General features: G+C 39.2%; 1 protein-coding gene across 2 annotated transcripts in view; it reads left to right on the top strand.

The window, feature by feature from the left end:
* The window catches only part of yap1 (Yes1 associated transcriptional regulator), a 58168-nt gene that overhangs the window by 29654 nt on the left and 11487 nt on the right, over window positions 1-17027 (top strand). The window contains exon 4 of one of the 2 annotated variants that reach the window (XM_088346518.1): window positions 5835-5948. The exons of the other annotated variant lie outside the window; for it this stretch is intronic. Within the exon in view, the coding sequence (XP_088202644.1) occupies window positions 5835-5948 (114 nt within the window). The remainder of the gene's footprint in view (window positions 1-5834; window positions 5949-17027) is intronic. 2 annotated transcript variants of the gene reach the window in all.

Raw genomic sequence — 17027 nt, 5'->3', positions numbered from 1 at the left:
AATGTATTATTTTTTTACCAAATTACCTTTACTTATTATCTGTATTATTTAAAGTGAACGAAAAGTAAAGACATTTTGTAAATCCTTTTTTTAAATTGGGTCGCCCACATTTCCTGTTGCTCGACAAACTCTGTCGAGGCTTTTCTGGGCTACAAGCTAGTCGCTACTCGTCAGCTCAATTCTGCTCTGCTGGAATTCGCCTGAGGTTAGGAGAGACCCAGGTAGAACGTGACAGGTCCTGTCTGACATGTTTTTCCGAGCGCCTCAACTCCCAGATTACACGTGAACTGTCAGCTATCGTATTCCCGCCTGCGTGTAAATCTTCTCTTGATGACAGTTAGAAAAAAGTTTCAGGAGCCAATCTGAGAAGACAAAAGGGCATTTTGCTTGTAAGGGTACCGTTTCCTGATTGGAGCAATCACTATTTAACCGTAGTGACATACTCACTTATTATAACATTGGTGGAAAGGTGTGTTTATGTGGAGAAATAATGGGTTTTCGGCAGAAGAAAATTTGGGCCGAAATTGACCAAAAGTGCATTTTCAAAAGAAAAAATAATTTTTAAAAGGCTGAGGGAAAACATTTTGATTACATCACGTCAAAAGTGAGGCGAGCCATGTGTAACTAGATTTCACTTGAAGTGTTTTAGATGAGAGCAAAGGGAGAAAGAGAAATCTAATAATGTATGTGTGTGTGTTATGATGATTGTTACGTGTTAAAAAAAATATGTATATAATTATATATATATATAATATATATATATATATATATATATATATATGTAGGCAGCACGGCGGCGCAGTGGTTAGCGCTTGTGCGGCACAGTTCATGTCATGGGAACCTGTCGTGGGTTCAAATCCAGCTCCAGACTTTCTGTGCGGAGTTTGTATGTTCTCCCCGTGCTTGCGTGGGTTTCCTCCGGGCACTCCGGTTTCCTCCCACATTCCAAAAACATGCATTTCAGGTGAATTGGCCGGTCCAAATTGTCCCTAGGTGTGAATGAGCGAATGAGTTGTCCGTCCCAGTGTGCCCTGCGATTGGCTGGCAACCAGTTCAGGGTGTCCCCTGCCCACTGCCCGAAGATGGCTGGGATGGGCTCCAGCCCCCCCGCGACCCTAATGAGGATAAGCGGTACGGCTAATGAGATGAGATGAGATATATATATGTCTATATGTGTGTGTATATACTGTAAAATCCGGATTATGGAGCGCACCTGATTATAAGCCAAACACACCACATTTTGTGGACATAATTAGTTTTGTCCTTGCACAAGCCGCACCTGTAAATAAGCCGCATGCGCCAACATTTAAACATGTAACACAGTCACAAGTTTAACCCAAACCAGACTATAGGTGCCGCGATTGTAACTGCAGATATAGTACACTATCCATCCTCCACAATCTGCAACATGAACGGAAAATGATACCGGTAGTTAGAATTTAATGCAAACCTTTGAAGTCCAGGTCCCGTTGAAAGTAATCCAATGAAAAAAATGTATATTTCCATAGTTAAGGGTGGGAAAAATATATATCTACTATTGTCCGCTGCAACAACAAAGAGATTTAACTCCGCTTTACCCCACTTCCCGTCAGCCCGCGTTTGCTCCGCCCCTTTTTTTTTTATTTGCTTGTAGAAAACATATCACAATAAGTCTCTAGAATAAATACATTACAAAAATATACAGTTGCAAATACATATTATACATGGTTACACATATTTACAAAGAAAGACACCGAGAGAGTTTTCAAAACATTAATAATAATAATATAACTTTCATCCCAAACCGTGCATGTGAAAGGTACCACCACGCTACTCCTAACATGCTCGCAACGCATAAAGCGCAGCTGATAAAAAAAGCCGTACCGCAATTGCAAAATTCACGTTGAACCGTCTTCAGCTTTCTCCTTTTAACTGGCGCCATCAAGGGTGTTTTCCTCATAATCGGAACGAACCTTTGTCATACGTACAATTCGAACGTAAACTAAGAGGATGCAGATGCAGTCTACCTCAGCGCACAATTCCACCGGTCTAAATCTTACCTTTTGTACTCGAGTGCCGCTGGTGGCCGTTAGAAAAATTACATAAATTGGCCACTTCACTGAATAAGCCACAGGGCTGAACATTTTGGAAAAAAGTAGCGGCTTATAGTCCGGAATTTACGGTATGTCTATATGTGTTTGTATATATGTCTATATCTGTGTGTATATATGTCTTTATGTGTTTATGTATATGTATATATATATATATATATATATATATATATATATATATACTGGACTGTCTCAGAAAATTAGAATATTGTGATAAAGTTCTTTATTTTCTGTAATGCAATTAAAAAAACAAAAATGTCATACATTCTGGATTCATTACACATCAACTGAACTATTTCAAGCCTTTTATTATTTGAATATTGCTGATTTTGGCTTACAGCTGAAAAAAACTCAAAAATCCCATCTCAAAATATTAGAATACTTCCTCAGACCAAGTAAAAAAAATAATTTTATAACAGCAAAACTAAATCAAACATTTGAAAATGTCCATTGATGCACTCAGTACTTGGTTGGGAATCCTTTTGCACGGATTACTGCATCAATCCGGCGTGGCATGGAGGCAATCAGCCTGTGGCATTGCTGAGGTGTTATTGATGCCCAGGATGCTTCGATAGCGGCCTTCAGCTCATTTGCATTTGTAGGTCTGGTGTCTTTCATCTTTTTCTTAACTATACCCCACAAATTCTCGATGGGGTTCAGGTCAGGGGAATTAGCAGGCCAATCAAGGACAGTGATGCCATGGTCAGTGCACCAGTTACTGGTGGTTTTGGCACTGTGGGCAAGTGCTAGATCATGCTGGAAAATGAAATCCTCATCTCCATAGAGCTTTTCAGCAGATGGAAGCATGTAGTGCTCTAAAATCTCTTGTTACACAGTTGCATTTACTCTGGACTTGATGAAACACAGTGGACCAACACCAGCAGCTGACATGGCTCCCCAAACCATTGCTGACTGTGGGAACTTCACACTGGATTTCAAGCAACTTGGATTTTGCTCTTCTCCAGCCTTTCTCCAGACTCTGGCGCCTTGACTTCCAAATGAAATGCAAAACTTGCTTTCGCCTGAAAAAAGGACTTTGGACCACTCTGCAACTGTCCAGTGCTTCTTCTCCATAGCCCAAGTCAGACGCTTCTTCCGTTGTCTTGAGTTCAAAAGTGGCTTGACCATGGGAATACGGCTATTGTAGCCCATTTCCCGGACACGTCTGTGAACTGTGGCTTTTGATACCTGGACTCCAGCTTCAGCCCACTGTCTTTGAAGCTCCCCCAAATTCTGGAAGCTGCTCTTCTTCACAATTTTGTTAAGGCTGCGGTCATCTCTCTTGGTTGTGCAGCGTTTCCGGCCACATTTTTCCCTTCCAACAGACTTTTTGTGGATATGCTTTAAAACTGCACTCTGTGAACAGCCTGCTCTTTGAGAAATTTCTTTTTGTGTCTTACCCTCCATCAGGAGGGTATCAATGATGGTCCTCTGGACAGCAGTCAGATCAGCAGTGATTTAGTTTACTGAACTAAGCTGAGTGTTTTTAAGGCTCAGGAAACCCTCGCAAGGTGTTTCGAGTTAATTAGATGATTCAGGTGATTAGTTGAATAGCCTACTTGTATACTTTTTCATGATATTCTAATATTTTGAGATAGGATTTTTGAGTTTTCTTAAGCTGTAAGCCAAATTCAGCAATATTAAAATAATAAAAGGCTTGAAATAGTTCAGTTGATGTGTAATGAATCCAGAATGTATGACATTTTTGTTTTTTTAATTGCATTACAGAAAATAAAGAACTTTATCACAATATTCTAATTTTCTGAGACAGTCCAGTATATATATATATATATATATATATATATATATATATATATATATAATATTCCAAAACACAAATATTTATTTCCTTTCAGACAGGACATAATAAGTAAGCAAATGTTTACTGTTTGATGATTATACAGTAGACCCCTGAGATACATTGTTAATCCGTCCTGAGGTGATGATGAAATTGCCATACAACGGGGTTTAGAAACCTGTGGTAATTAGCTCCAAACTCCCAGTATCCCTAACATTAAAGTAGCAAGATAAAATATAGTATGTACTATTTCTGCATATGATTGAATAACATAGATACATATGGATGTAACACATACATGTCAACCTCCACGGCTGCATGCCCTTACAAACTGTCGTATTTTCCCTTATGTAGTTTAACATGTTATATTGTACACGTGTTTCCTTATATCATATATATTGTTAATTAACATTTTGTTGTGACTGAGTTGCTCGACATGAATGAGGTTTATTATAAAAAAAGTTAAAAAATTAAGTAGCTTGGACGTTCACTGTAGAAGGAAAAATACATGCAAATATAATTAAGTAGAATCATACATTTTCTTATTCAAATTATTAATTAATTTTCTGCATTAAATTATTGTTGGTAATATACTGATTAAAGGGATAACCACAAAACTGGCTCTTTCATTTTCTTCTTTTATACTTCCTTTTTTTCCTAAATTCTCTATACAACATAATAATTCTTAATATAATGTATCAAAGCAAGTGAGCCGTTTGTGAGCCGGCTCTCTTTTAATGAGTTGAGCCGAAAAAGCCTGTTCTCTAAAAAGAGACATACTTCTTTTCACTACACAACTACCACGGGAAAATCCGATGTTTTTTAAGACCACGTGTATTTCAAATTTAGTCAATCAACCCCGCCTGTTTTCAGATCAGAATGACTTACGGCATTTTAATTCAGGTTCGGCCATTACGACTTGATGATTGTATCCAAAGAAAATTCAAAACTATGTTGTAATGTAGGCCTACTGCTCTGCTTTTGCTTTGTTCACGTGTGATCAGAATGATGCATGCGCACAGTAGCATCAAACAGCTTGCTTCGTTTGCAACGAAAAAAACGATACCGAGATAGAGACTATCACGGCAAACTCATTTGACTTGATTGTTTTGCCATTTCGTGATAGTCAGTGGTACCCATAATTGACAAATTTGCGTTTTTCTGTACATATTTTCTTGTACGACGTACACATCTTGTATTCCATAATAATTGTACTTTGTACGGCAAAAACGTACAGGTTGACAGGTATGGTAACAGAAAAATCTATTTAATTTATGGCAACAAATTAAAAACGAAACTCACTTTAAAACCTCAATTTGCAAGGATTATCATGCCCTTTGGTTATTTACTCGCTTTACTTACCTCCTTATTTTTGATAATAGTCCTGATTGTCGATTGGTTACTGCCATATTCCTTGGTGAGAGTAATAATTCTCGTGCCTTCGTTGTATTCATTGATAATGGCAAGCTTCGTTTCATAGTTATCATGTTTTTGTTTCTACCTTTAGCATCACTTCAAGTCTTGGCATTCAAAGCAAATCAATACAGTACAAAATATAGAGAATTGTATTTCTGACTCGCAAAGTCTTTACGTAGCACACGCTATTCTGAACTGAATTAAGACTGAGGCATTGTGGGAGGTAATTCAGCCAATCACATTTTTATAAGCAGACCAGCATTTTTATCGACCAATAGCAGACAGGCATCTTGGAGACGAAGCATGGCATATGAACAAACACTGCAAAGTTCGAAGTTTTTGGGCGCGCAAAATAATTTGTTGCCTATGTCGTTTCGTGGGGAAAATGCCGTAAAGAGAGACCAAAAACAAATTATTTTTAAAAACTCAATTAACAACCACAGACTGTTGTCCTTCCCCTTTTTCATACAAATCAAACAACAACTTCTCGATTATATACGAAATATACGTATTTATCCCCTCTCCCTTAGGTCCCCTCCCTGAAGGCTGGGAACAAGCAATTACATCAGAGGGTGAAATTTACTACATCAACCACAAGAACAAAACCACTTCCTGGTTGGACCCGCGACTCGACCCCCGCTTCGGTGAGTTCCACCGCAGTGTCTGACGTTTATCGGAACTGGAACACAAAAAGTCGGGTTTGTTGTCATAGAAATGCAAACTCCCTTCCCCCTGGTATATTTTCTTGCAGCTGTAGCCGCCCGCACTTGTTAGACTTTGATTTAATTTGGGATAAGCAGCACCTAACCTTTTGTCGACCATTTTGGTGTTGGAACAACAGCTGAGTTGGCCATTAATCCCTCACAGCAACACACCGTTCCATCCCCCCATTATCTGTCCTGACCCAAGCTAAAGTTTGACAGGAGGCTTTCTGCAAGCTTGGGAGATAAATGACAGGAGCAGCTATGTGCGATAAGACTTTTAAAGAAGAAAAAAAATGGGCTTGCCTCAAGTACCATCCCATCATTTCACGTCAGGACCTCTTCAGAGACGATGAGGCCTGGCCTCTCGTCATCAGGTCCAAAACAGAATTGTTGGAGGGAGGGCGGAGAATCTGTGTGGGGAGTCGGCAGCTTTGAAGATTTATAAGTCATGAACACACACAGCTCGCCGACGCGTGAGAGCCAGTTTTGCCACGTTAACCATTTCCCTACCGCCGCTTAAGAGAAAAACAAAAATCTCAAGTCGGAAACTTTGAATGCCAAAAAAACAGCAAGCATTGTCGTGCACACACCAAGTTTCTAACAAATTGAGTCAAGTGATCACCTGGGTTAATAATCGTTCTCCTGTTGTACTGTTTTTTGCACATTTGCTACTTTGCAGTTATTATCTCATAAATATTTACTTATCCTTGAGTTCAGAAACAAAAAGTGTTTAAATCAAGAAAAGATGAAGAGCCTTCAGATTTGTTTGCTTTATACAGTAGACCCCGGGATATAACATTAATCTGTTCTGAGGTGGGGATCGTAAATTAGAATCTTCATATAGCGGCGGAAAGTATCCTATCGTAGCTAATGCTTTCCGAATCCATGGTCGCTTTTGGAAAAACATTAAAATTACACATACATATCAACAATTTGTAACATATAGTAAATAGTAAGTGCTACTTATATTTATAATTCATGTATTTGATTGAATACCCTTATAAATCCATGTACATGCAAAGGAAATCCTATATTTGATTTAACTTTGGTGTGACGTGATTTGAGCTGGAACAGTGGAGTTAGTGGGTGGATGCAGAAGGAGGTAGGAGATGGTGGATAAACATTAGAACTGTTCAACTCTGGAGGATTGTCATGTCCATAGATTTCCTCTAATTGCTTTTTTTGTTTTAAATAATGGTCTTGATTGTCGATTGGTCAAGGCCATGCAACTTAAGCAGGGTAAAAAAAATTGTGTCCCTACTTCGAATTTATTGATAGTCGCAAGCTTAATTTCTTAGGTTATCCCTTTTTGTTTCTACCTTTAGCGTTACTGCAAGTCTTGGGATTTATACCTTTTAAACACTGAACACAAATGAACTACTGTACCACACTAACCCAAAGACTTTACAAAAGGAGATGTTCAGCCATATTTGCGTTTTTTTCACGCCGCCAATCAAACCAATAGCAGACCAGCATCTTATATGATGTTATCCAATAGCAGACAGGGATCTTAGTGACGTATGATGTATGCGACTCGCACTGTCATATGCACGAACATTTTGAATGTTGTGTTTTTGAGCATGCAATTTGTTGTTGTCGCATTGTGGGGAAAATACCATGACAAAGGGACGAAAAATGTAAGATCCCACATTAAACATCGTAAGGTAGAAAATACGTAATCAATAGGTCTACCCTTTTTACTTGTTTATTTATTATTATTTTTAGGGATTGAGCAAAAATGCATTGGCTAAAAAGTCGAAGGTATAGCTTCCGATGTCTGTGGTTCCTCAAAAGCCCAAATATGTTGCTTTGTTGTGGCCATTTTGGGGAAAAATTAATTCCTCCACACCAAGATGGGCTGCTTTGCAGGTGTCCAATCGGTGACCAGCTGCTTTTACAACTGAAGCTAATTTGAGTTTGCGGGAGAAAAGCAGCCGAGCCCCTTTAACGGAGGCCGGTTGCAGGCTGCCTCACAGACGCTCACTAATGCGCCCCCTGCACCCCCTCGCAGCCTTTTTGGTGAGGCCCAGTGCAGGCGCGGTCTTTCAGACAGACTTGAAGCTCTGCCAGGCCCTTTTATTCTGAACTCTAACTCTTAATCTGTTCCAGACTTTTTCAGTTAAATAACTCCAATGTGTGCGTGCGCGTGCGCGCGCGTGTGCATGAGAAAATCCGGGTAGGACTCAGAGGGTGGGTTCGGGTTCAGGGTTTGAAGGGAAAGAAAGGAAAAGACATAAACAGGGAACATCCAGATGAGATAAGCATGCATCATCCATAGCGTTAGCGAAAAAAAAAAAAAGGACGGTCTTATAGCAAGCTGGGCTCTAAAGGCCGCTTTGTCTGAGGCGGCCTACGCGTCATCTGACTCTCTTCCGCCTCTTCTTAAAATCTGCATAATGCAGTGATGTCATTTCTCATGTTACTTTTTAGGGGATTCCCTGCGAACAAGGGTTGCAAATATAAGTCCACATTGTCGACAAAAATCAATAATACAAAAACTTTATAATGAATTTAAATGTCAACTACTGTTGCCAAATTGAGGCATCTTACATGATTATGATCCCTGCCGAGAGTCTCTGTCTTACAAAAATGACGGCGTCAGCATTAAGTACACATACCAAAAATTTTTTTGTTTGGGAGCATTTTAGCATGCATACAGCCAATAAAAAAGACTACTTGCAGAGTTTGAAAATTTGACCTTGCGTATCATGGCCGTACCCTGGTGATGCACCAACATTGTCGCAGTGTGTGTGTTTGTGCATGAACAATAGATTGACTACTTGTTGATTAAAACTGACAAGTCTGCACACGAGTGTCTTAAAACCTACACAGCGTGGTACTTTTCTGTACTCGAAATACACCAGGTGTACTAAAAATGTTAATGTTTTATACTCCTTTGGAGGCAGCACGGCGGCGCAGCGGTTAGCGCTTGTGCGGCACAGTTCATGTCATGGGAACCTGTCGTGGGTTCAAATCCAGCTTCAGACTTCCTGTGCGGAGTTTGTATGTTCTCCCCGTGCTTGCGTGGGTTTCCTCCGGGCACTGCGGTTTCCTCCCAAATTCCAAAAACATGCATTTCAGGTGAATTGGCCGGTCCAAATTGTCCCTAGGTGTGAATGAGCGAAAGAGTTGTCTGTCCCTGTGTGCCCTGCGATTGGCTGGCAACCAGTTCAGGGTGTCCCCTGCCCACTGCCGGGAGATGGCTGAGATGGGCTCCAGCCCCCCCGCGACCCTAATGAGGATAAGCGGTCTGGCTAATGAGATGAGATGAGATACTCCTTTGGTAAATGATCACTGCTTTATGTGCGCCTCTTAAAGACCACAATTGTCCAAACATTACATTTACCAGATGTAGTTTCACCCTCTATAATTTAAAGCTAAGATGTTAAGCCTGACCACAACTCAACCTGAAATTTGGCCCGGGTCGAGCCCAAAATGTCAATCAGAAAGTTTGTTAAAAAAAACAATATATATCTATATATATATATATATATATATATATATATATATATATATATATATATATATAGTGTGTATGTATGTATGTCAAACCAAAAAAAATGTCTCATTCACTCTGTGTCTGATTCCCTTTTCTTTGTTCCAGCGTTATTTTGTTGTGCTTCTTAGGAAAGCCTAATTATGAACCCATCAAAATGACGGACAACCTTAAAATTGTTCCCGTCAATGCTTTAAAAAAATCCTTCAAATGATGGAAAATTGTTGGTTAATGTAACCTATGCAGACACAGAAATTTTAAAGATGTAAATGTTTGTACAGTCTTGTTTACATTAAATATCTTTACAAAAGACTGACTTTAATTTGTTATCATAAATCACCTCCCACCCGAGTCCACAAAAATAAAATGTGAAATTTTGCGCTTGGTCCTGCAAATCAAGTTTGTTGGTTGGGTTTAGGCTGGGTCAGGCTTAAATACCCGTAGGCCTGGGTTGGTGGTGCAGGATTTTTTTAGGCCCAATCTTACCTCTGCTTATGCATCAGCATTTATATCGCTATTTTGATGTATTATAGCGAATCATGAGTGCAGCTAATATTATGCAACTAGTTAATAATGAGTGATATATTTTTCTTAGCCAAGGCATGTGTCACATTAAGTATAATGCCATATTTTCACATAATTAACACACCCACAATTATCTGCACTTTCTGCAATATCTGCTTCTCATGACTACATCTTTTTTTTATTATAGTTATCACTGACAAAGTTATTCTTGATCGATCGATTAAGCCAAGCTCTAGTTTCTCCAACTCTACTTTTTGGAGGAATGTTTATCAAAGCTCCATGACATCATTTTAAGTGTAAACAAAAATTAAAATACAAGTAAAAATAATGTGTGTTTTTTAAGAAAATAAATTATTGAAAAAAGTTATCGTATCGTTTTTCCGAAGTGAGATTTTATCAGTTATTAGTAGGAAAATAACAGTTATCGTGCAGCTCTACGAATTTTGAATGTATAATGCATCAGAATGTTAAAAAGTCCTACTCTGCACCTCAGGGCAGTGGGAGTCTGTGCATACGTAATATAAGGCGGCTCCTGGCGTGATGGTCTGATAAGCGCCGGTGTTGTTGGCTTGTTCTGTTGCAGGCGTGCGTGGAGAAGACAAAAGGCAGACTGCTTTTACTTCATTTTCTTATCTCTTCCTGGCCCGACAGCTTAGGCCGCCCTCATGTGTTGCTAACACAAACCCTCAAAAACACACACAAAGTTGGCCTCCGTGCTATCAGGTTGGCCCTGAAATGAACCTGTTCTTCGCTCCTATCTCGTCTTCTCACACCGAGCGGGTCGAGGGCGCCAATTTTTCCCATTGCTGGCACATACTCGCCGTGCTAGCTTTGCTCAACTGTTTGGTCTGCCAATCTGGCCTTCGTTTTACTCGATTACATCATTTGTAACCTAAATATAAGACTGTAAGGACACATTTGAGGAGTTAAAGTGTTGACCTCTGCCAAGGCTGAACATGCCGAATTTTGATAGACACAATATTTATTAATGTGGGTGCAAGTGCAATAGCTATATTATAAGTGAGGAAATTTCAGATTTTATATAATATATGTGTGTGTGTGTGTATATGTTACAATCACAAAAGTGCTTTTAGGCAGATGAGGTTGAGTCTCCATGAGTGCATGTTTAAACTATTTGTAATAAGTTTTCTTCTCCCCCCCCCCAAAAAAAACGTGAGTCAAATATTAAGAACGAGACAGTCATATTTTAATTGGGCCCGAAGCTCTTTTTGAGTATTTGACCAGCCATTAATTATTCCCCCACAGTGCCCTGCTTTTGGTGACCACATGCTTGTATATTTTGGACTGTGGTGGGAGAAAATATGTAACTGAATTGGGTGGGCAACGGTTCTTCTTAGGAAGGGTTGAACATGACTAAAGACGAGGCAGCTTTATTTTAATGAGGACATTTCATACACAAGTACCAATACACCAAAATTAGAATTTTGGGAGGAAACTGGACAACGGAAATGTAATGCACTGAATGAATAGGCACAATGATAGATTTTAGGTATTTCATCTATTAAATTTACATAAAGCAAAAAGAGTAACTTAAAGTGCTTAAAATATCTAGTCAGACAACAAATTGACACAGAAGAATATAAAAAGGTAAGATTTCTAATTTATAAATTACACAAGAAAATTTTATGTACTTTGAGCAAAGTGAGTAGTTATAACGTAAAATAAATAGCTAGTAGACGCTGCATTGCAAACTCTTTTTTTCTTCCTTTTTTTAATTATGAATTTTTGGAAAGCATTTTAGCTTTTTATGGACAGGAGATAGAATAGTGACAAGAAAACATGAGTAGAGAAAAAAATGATGATGGTGGTGGTGCGTTAGTAGGCACAGTCTAATGCGCCAAACAAGTCACACTTACGTTTTCTCCAAAATTAAATACTAGTACGAAGTAATAACAAATCAAAATCTCACCACACTACCTTAGCGCCAGCCAATCAACTTCGGGGACAAACTGAATGAATGCACAAAATACGTGTTTATGAATCTTTGTTTTTGTGTTTGTGTTTGTCTTGCTGAAGGTCATCCCTCTCGAGGGATATGACCAGGGTAGATACATGGATAGATGAATTAAAAACTGTTAAAAGTTTGCTATGTTGTGTTAGCATATAAACATTAGAAAAAGTCCGCCTAGCAGTTAACAAAAACATAGAAGCAGAGGGCCACGCAATATTTTGACAAAATGTTTCGTTGGTAAAAATTTGGTAAAAACTTGACCCTGCGTGTAAGCCGGCATTGTAGGCCTCGCCTCACCTAAGACGTGACTTCATCACACTACAAGGATGCACATTTGGGCAGAATATTTTCAGTGTCGAACATTTGCTGCATTCCTATGCACAAGTCTCTATCTCTTTACAAAATTAAAAACACACTTTTAAAAGCAAAACACTTTTCAAAAAAATCCCTCATTTTTTGGTTTTGACCTGTTTTGCAATTTGTAACTTGGTTACCAAAACTGTAAATAAAAATGCCCTCATTAGCTGAAAAAGCTAAAACGCAATCAGGTAAGAATGCACATTTCTCCCAAACCAAGAGCTAAAAGCAAACTTTTTGCTGGCCTGAGTAGCTAATCTCAGGTGATGTGTGTTGGAAAAGGTCCCATTTTTTAGTTTTGAGCTGTTTTGTAGTGTGTAACATTGACGCCAAAACCGTCAGAAATTTCCTCACAATGAGTCGAAAAAGAGAAATCACAATCAAGTAAGAACACAGTTTTCTCCCAAACCATAAGGGCCAGAACCAAATATCTTGCTGTCTTGAGTTGCAAATTAACATCTCTCACAATTGGAGAAATTGAGCGTTTTGAAAAAAGCTTGACTAACATGAATTGTATAATCCGAGGAGAGAATGTTTTGAGTGGGAGAGGGGGGTATTGTTAGATTTTTGAAGGTGAATTGGGCATTTGAGGTGGTGCATTTGAATTAGAGGTAAGATAGGGGCCTTAAAAAATCCAGCCCAGTCCAGCACAACTTGGCTGGCAGGGACACAAGCTTTAACCCGACCAATTACCTGGATTTGAGTGACCGAGCCCATAGTAAACCCGAAGCTTTACTCCGGCGCCGAAGTAAACCCGAAGCTTTACTTAAGCACAGCGCGTACTTCGGCGCCGAAGTGCGCTCTTCTGGTTTACTTTGGGCTGAGTCCCTCAAATCAAGAGTGCACTTCGAAATTAACACTTAATGAAATGGCACCGAAAAGAAAATCATATTCTGCAGATTACTAGCTGCAAATAGTCAAGTCAAGTCAAGTCATTTTTATTTGTATAGCCCTTAATCACAGAGTCTCAAAGGGCTTCACAGGTATTTCGTGGAAAAGCAGAAAGATAGTTTGTAGAGCTTGAAAGCTATTGGCGAGAAGCGGAAATGACGTCTGACTTAAGCCACGTAGAGGTGGAAAGAGAAAGCGGCGCATCTTCTACTGTGACACCAAGGATGAAAGTGTTTTAGAATTTCGTGATTTGGAGTTTAACTGATTTTTTTTATGATCGCTATCCAAATAATATAACTTCTGTGCCGATCTGAAGTCTGTTACTCAAGTACAATTCCTTTTACACGGGTGAAAAATTACTCAAATAGAAGGAAAAAGCAATCATCTAAATTATTGAGTCATCCACGAAGGAAAAGAGGAAAAAACACAAGAAAGAATAGAAGCCCGGCCCAACTTTATGATTGAAAATTTCTGGTCCAAGTTCTCACCTCTAGTTTGAATTAAATCAGTGTATTTCAAGCAGGCAAGAGTACGGTATTTGTTGGTAACGTGCATTCAATGTTATCTCACTATCACACTATTTGTATTCATGGTGGCAGAAACTGACGTTGGAGAGTGGAGAAAACGGGAAGACGCCCTGTAAGATATAAACGCATAAAAAGCATGGCTGGGAAAATACTCCTTGGTATATCTGATAATAATTCGGACTTTGAAGGACATTAAATAAATACATTGTAAATTTCATGTTGGTATTGTGTTCATAGTTGTCAATAAATTATTATCATCATGGCCTCATGTATTCAACAACGTTTGTTAGTTTCAATGCTTATTTTGAGCTGAGATAAAGTCCTAACACCATTTTGTACCAAGTATTCGGGGTGTGCGTTATTCACAAATACAGTATTTCCTCCAAACTCATCTCACCTCGTTAAGTCCTAACCCATGCCCGCCTGAAACCAGGTTCAGCAGATATGAGTTCCAAAAAGATTTTCTTTGAAACAAAATTGTCGTGCAGCATAACTGCTTAATGCTTCTTCACCATGTTGACTTTGTTTTTAATGAATTTACCTGCAGACCACAGAGCTTGATAAGAAGTGGCGAGAAGTAGCACTCTCTCCCATGATCGCATGCTTGAGAGAGGAGATGGGCGGCTCCATGTGGGAGGCGGCTGCTCGGCAGGAGCGGGTGGGTGTGTTTGGGAGTCTGGCGAGGTGGGTAGTGCTTCCCGGGGAGCGCCGTGGGCCGTGCTTCATTCAGCCCCAGTGATAGTGTAAACAGGCAGTGATTGAATGGCAATGAGGGGTGCTGAAATGGAGGAGAGAAAATTCTACCCCCCTTGCACCATCCACACTGCATGAAAATGGTGCCCCCCCGTAAGGGCTTTGTTTTTGTCGTGCAAACACATTAGCTTGTGTCGTTGATAAAACACAACTGTGACTCACTTTGCATGCATAGATTATCACTGATGTTTATTAGCCCCCCTGCCACCCCCCAACATGAAAAACAGAAAATAAAAAACGATGTGGCTGAGGAACAGCTGTGGCTCCAATACACACCCGTCACTTTGTTATGATGTTGTCACCGTGCAGCAAACTTGTTTGACAACCCAACACAATTGCAGCTAAAGGCAAAGGGGACATGCCACAAGATTAGGGACACTTATCCTATTTATTCACTTAGTAGTACTAAGAGTAAGCATTGGGTGCATGTGAGCCTATTTCCATTTCTATTTGTTATTAAACTTTATTGATCTAAAAATATATTTTTTCTATTTTATTTGTTATATGTATTCTATACAGTTCCTATAATTACTTTAAACAATTAATTGAAAAATATTGTATATTTTTTAAAAAAATTTTTATCTAGATGATGATATACTCCTTAATTTTTCTTAAAAATATTGTTTTTTATTTATATTTTTTTCATAGATTTTCCTGTCACACACATTTGCCTGTTTATGTATTTATTTATTGCATGGATGTTCATCGCCTTTTTATTATTGCGCAGATTTTTAATTTATGGACTAAATGCACGTAATGTTGTGTTTTCTGTCCAGCTTTTTCTTTGCCGTAGACATGTATCTGAAAACTCCACAAATTACAATCGATAAAATAAAAAAAACCTGGATTATCGTGATATAAACAGAGCGGTTGAGTCACCGGACGTGGTTAGATTGTGCAAGTGTACCTAATGAAGTGTTCTGTGGAGTAATCAAAAGGGAGATAAAGAAGCAAATCCGGGCTGCGGGCCTCAAATCAGATTTGTTTGGAAGAAAACCAAATGGCACAATGAAGAGGATAAGCGACGACTGATGCAACAATGGCCGTCTTAGTCAGCCTGTGGGCGGGGATCAGGTCTTACAGGAATTGCTGTAGATCGGGACTTCGCGTGCTAATCAACTTGCGCTGGGACTTCCTTTAGCCCACATAACCTGCCGTACTAGCTTGTCTCCAGCCTTTTTTTCAAGTCTGTGAGGTGAACTTGTAAGTCCTGTTGTACTGTTTCTTTATTAATTATCTTGACGTCACAGAGCTTAGAAGCCACTGAGATGACACTCTCCCTTAAACAGTTTCCGCTTACAAACTGCCCCTGAGATCCTGTGATCTCTTCATGTATCCCAAGGGCATTTGGGATATAACTGGTGGGCAAACTTTGGCCTGTGGGCCACATGCAGCCATAAGGCAGGGGTCAGGAACCTTTATGACCCAAAGAGCCATAATAGCAAAATATTTCGATTTTTTTTTTTTTTTTTTTTTTTTTTTTTAATTGTTTTGTTGAGCGAGCCACACCATATATTTTAAGACAAACTTCAACCATCAAACCCGCTCCCCGGACAAAAGTCTCCAAGTTACGTGCATTTTATTTCTCTGTTTGGTGTTAGATGATTTGATGAAGCTAATAATAATGACAGGGCTTGTGTTTCATATCAACAAATATACCACTTTAAACTCGGCTGCCCCCCTGCAGTTAGATCTTTGAGGCACATTTTGAACTTTGTAAATTATGGTTTCAGAACAAGTCGCAAGCAATTTTTTTTGTAAAAAATGTCACAAAATACTGCAAACGAAAGGCCAGTGCAGTGGGCACGTGCGAGAGAGAAGGAAGCGTGCTGTCTGCAGAGATCTGCCCACCCCTACCGCTCAATCAAATCCGTCCATTTCTACCGAATCAAATTGCTCTTTGTACTTGGCTTGAGCGTTTGCGAATATACCGTATTTTTCTGTGGGTTTTTATCATAAAGGTTCTCAACAGTGAAGACACTTTATTTAATGAGCTTCCATGGAAAGGATTCCTTAGCGACATACAGCCATTACGGGTTCTATTGGTGTGACTGGAAATTGTAGTAGAAAATGTGCCTTTTATAAACTGGCAAATTAGAAGTGGAACAACAGATATGAAATTGAGCAAATTATCTCCAAGCCATATGCACATATGAAAAGAGCTATATTTAGCTGGCAACCCATAGGTTCCTGGCTCCGGCCATAAGGCATTGGCTTCAAAGTCAAATGGACATGGGACCAAATAAAGAAATTAAGCTACAAGAAGTGGGCCGGATTGATCGAATGTTAAAAAGTGTTTAAACTGACCCAGAAAGTGCACTTATCGCAATAATTTGTGTATAACGCACATTGACAGCAGCAATTTGTCCGTTAAATCACCAAATAACAACCTTACTTTCCATAGTTATTTATAATGTATTTTCAGGACTATATGTGTCTCCGGCGTATAAGTCTCACCAGCCAAAAAATGCATAAAGAAGAAGAAAAAAACATGTATA

Source organism: Urocampus carinirostris, chromosome 10, assembly GCF_059441175.1.
Source record: "Urocampus carinirostris isolate Australia breed hairy pipefish chromosome 10, RoL_Ucar_1.0, whole genome shotgun sequence".
In the NCBI taxonomy this organism is placed as follows: domain Eukaryota; kingdom Metazoa; phylum Chordata; class Actinopteri; order Syngnathiformes; family Syngnathidae; genus Urocampus; species Urocampus carinirostris.
The sequence above is the reverse complement of the archived record's forward strand: the minus strand, read 5'-3'. Positions and strand labels throughout refer to the sequence as shown.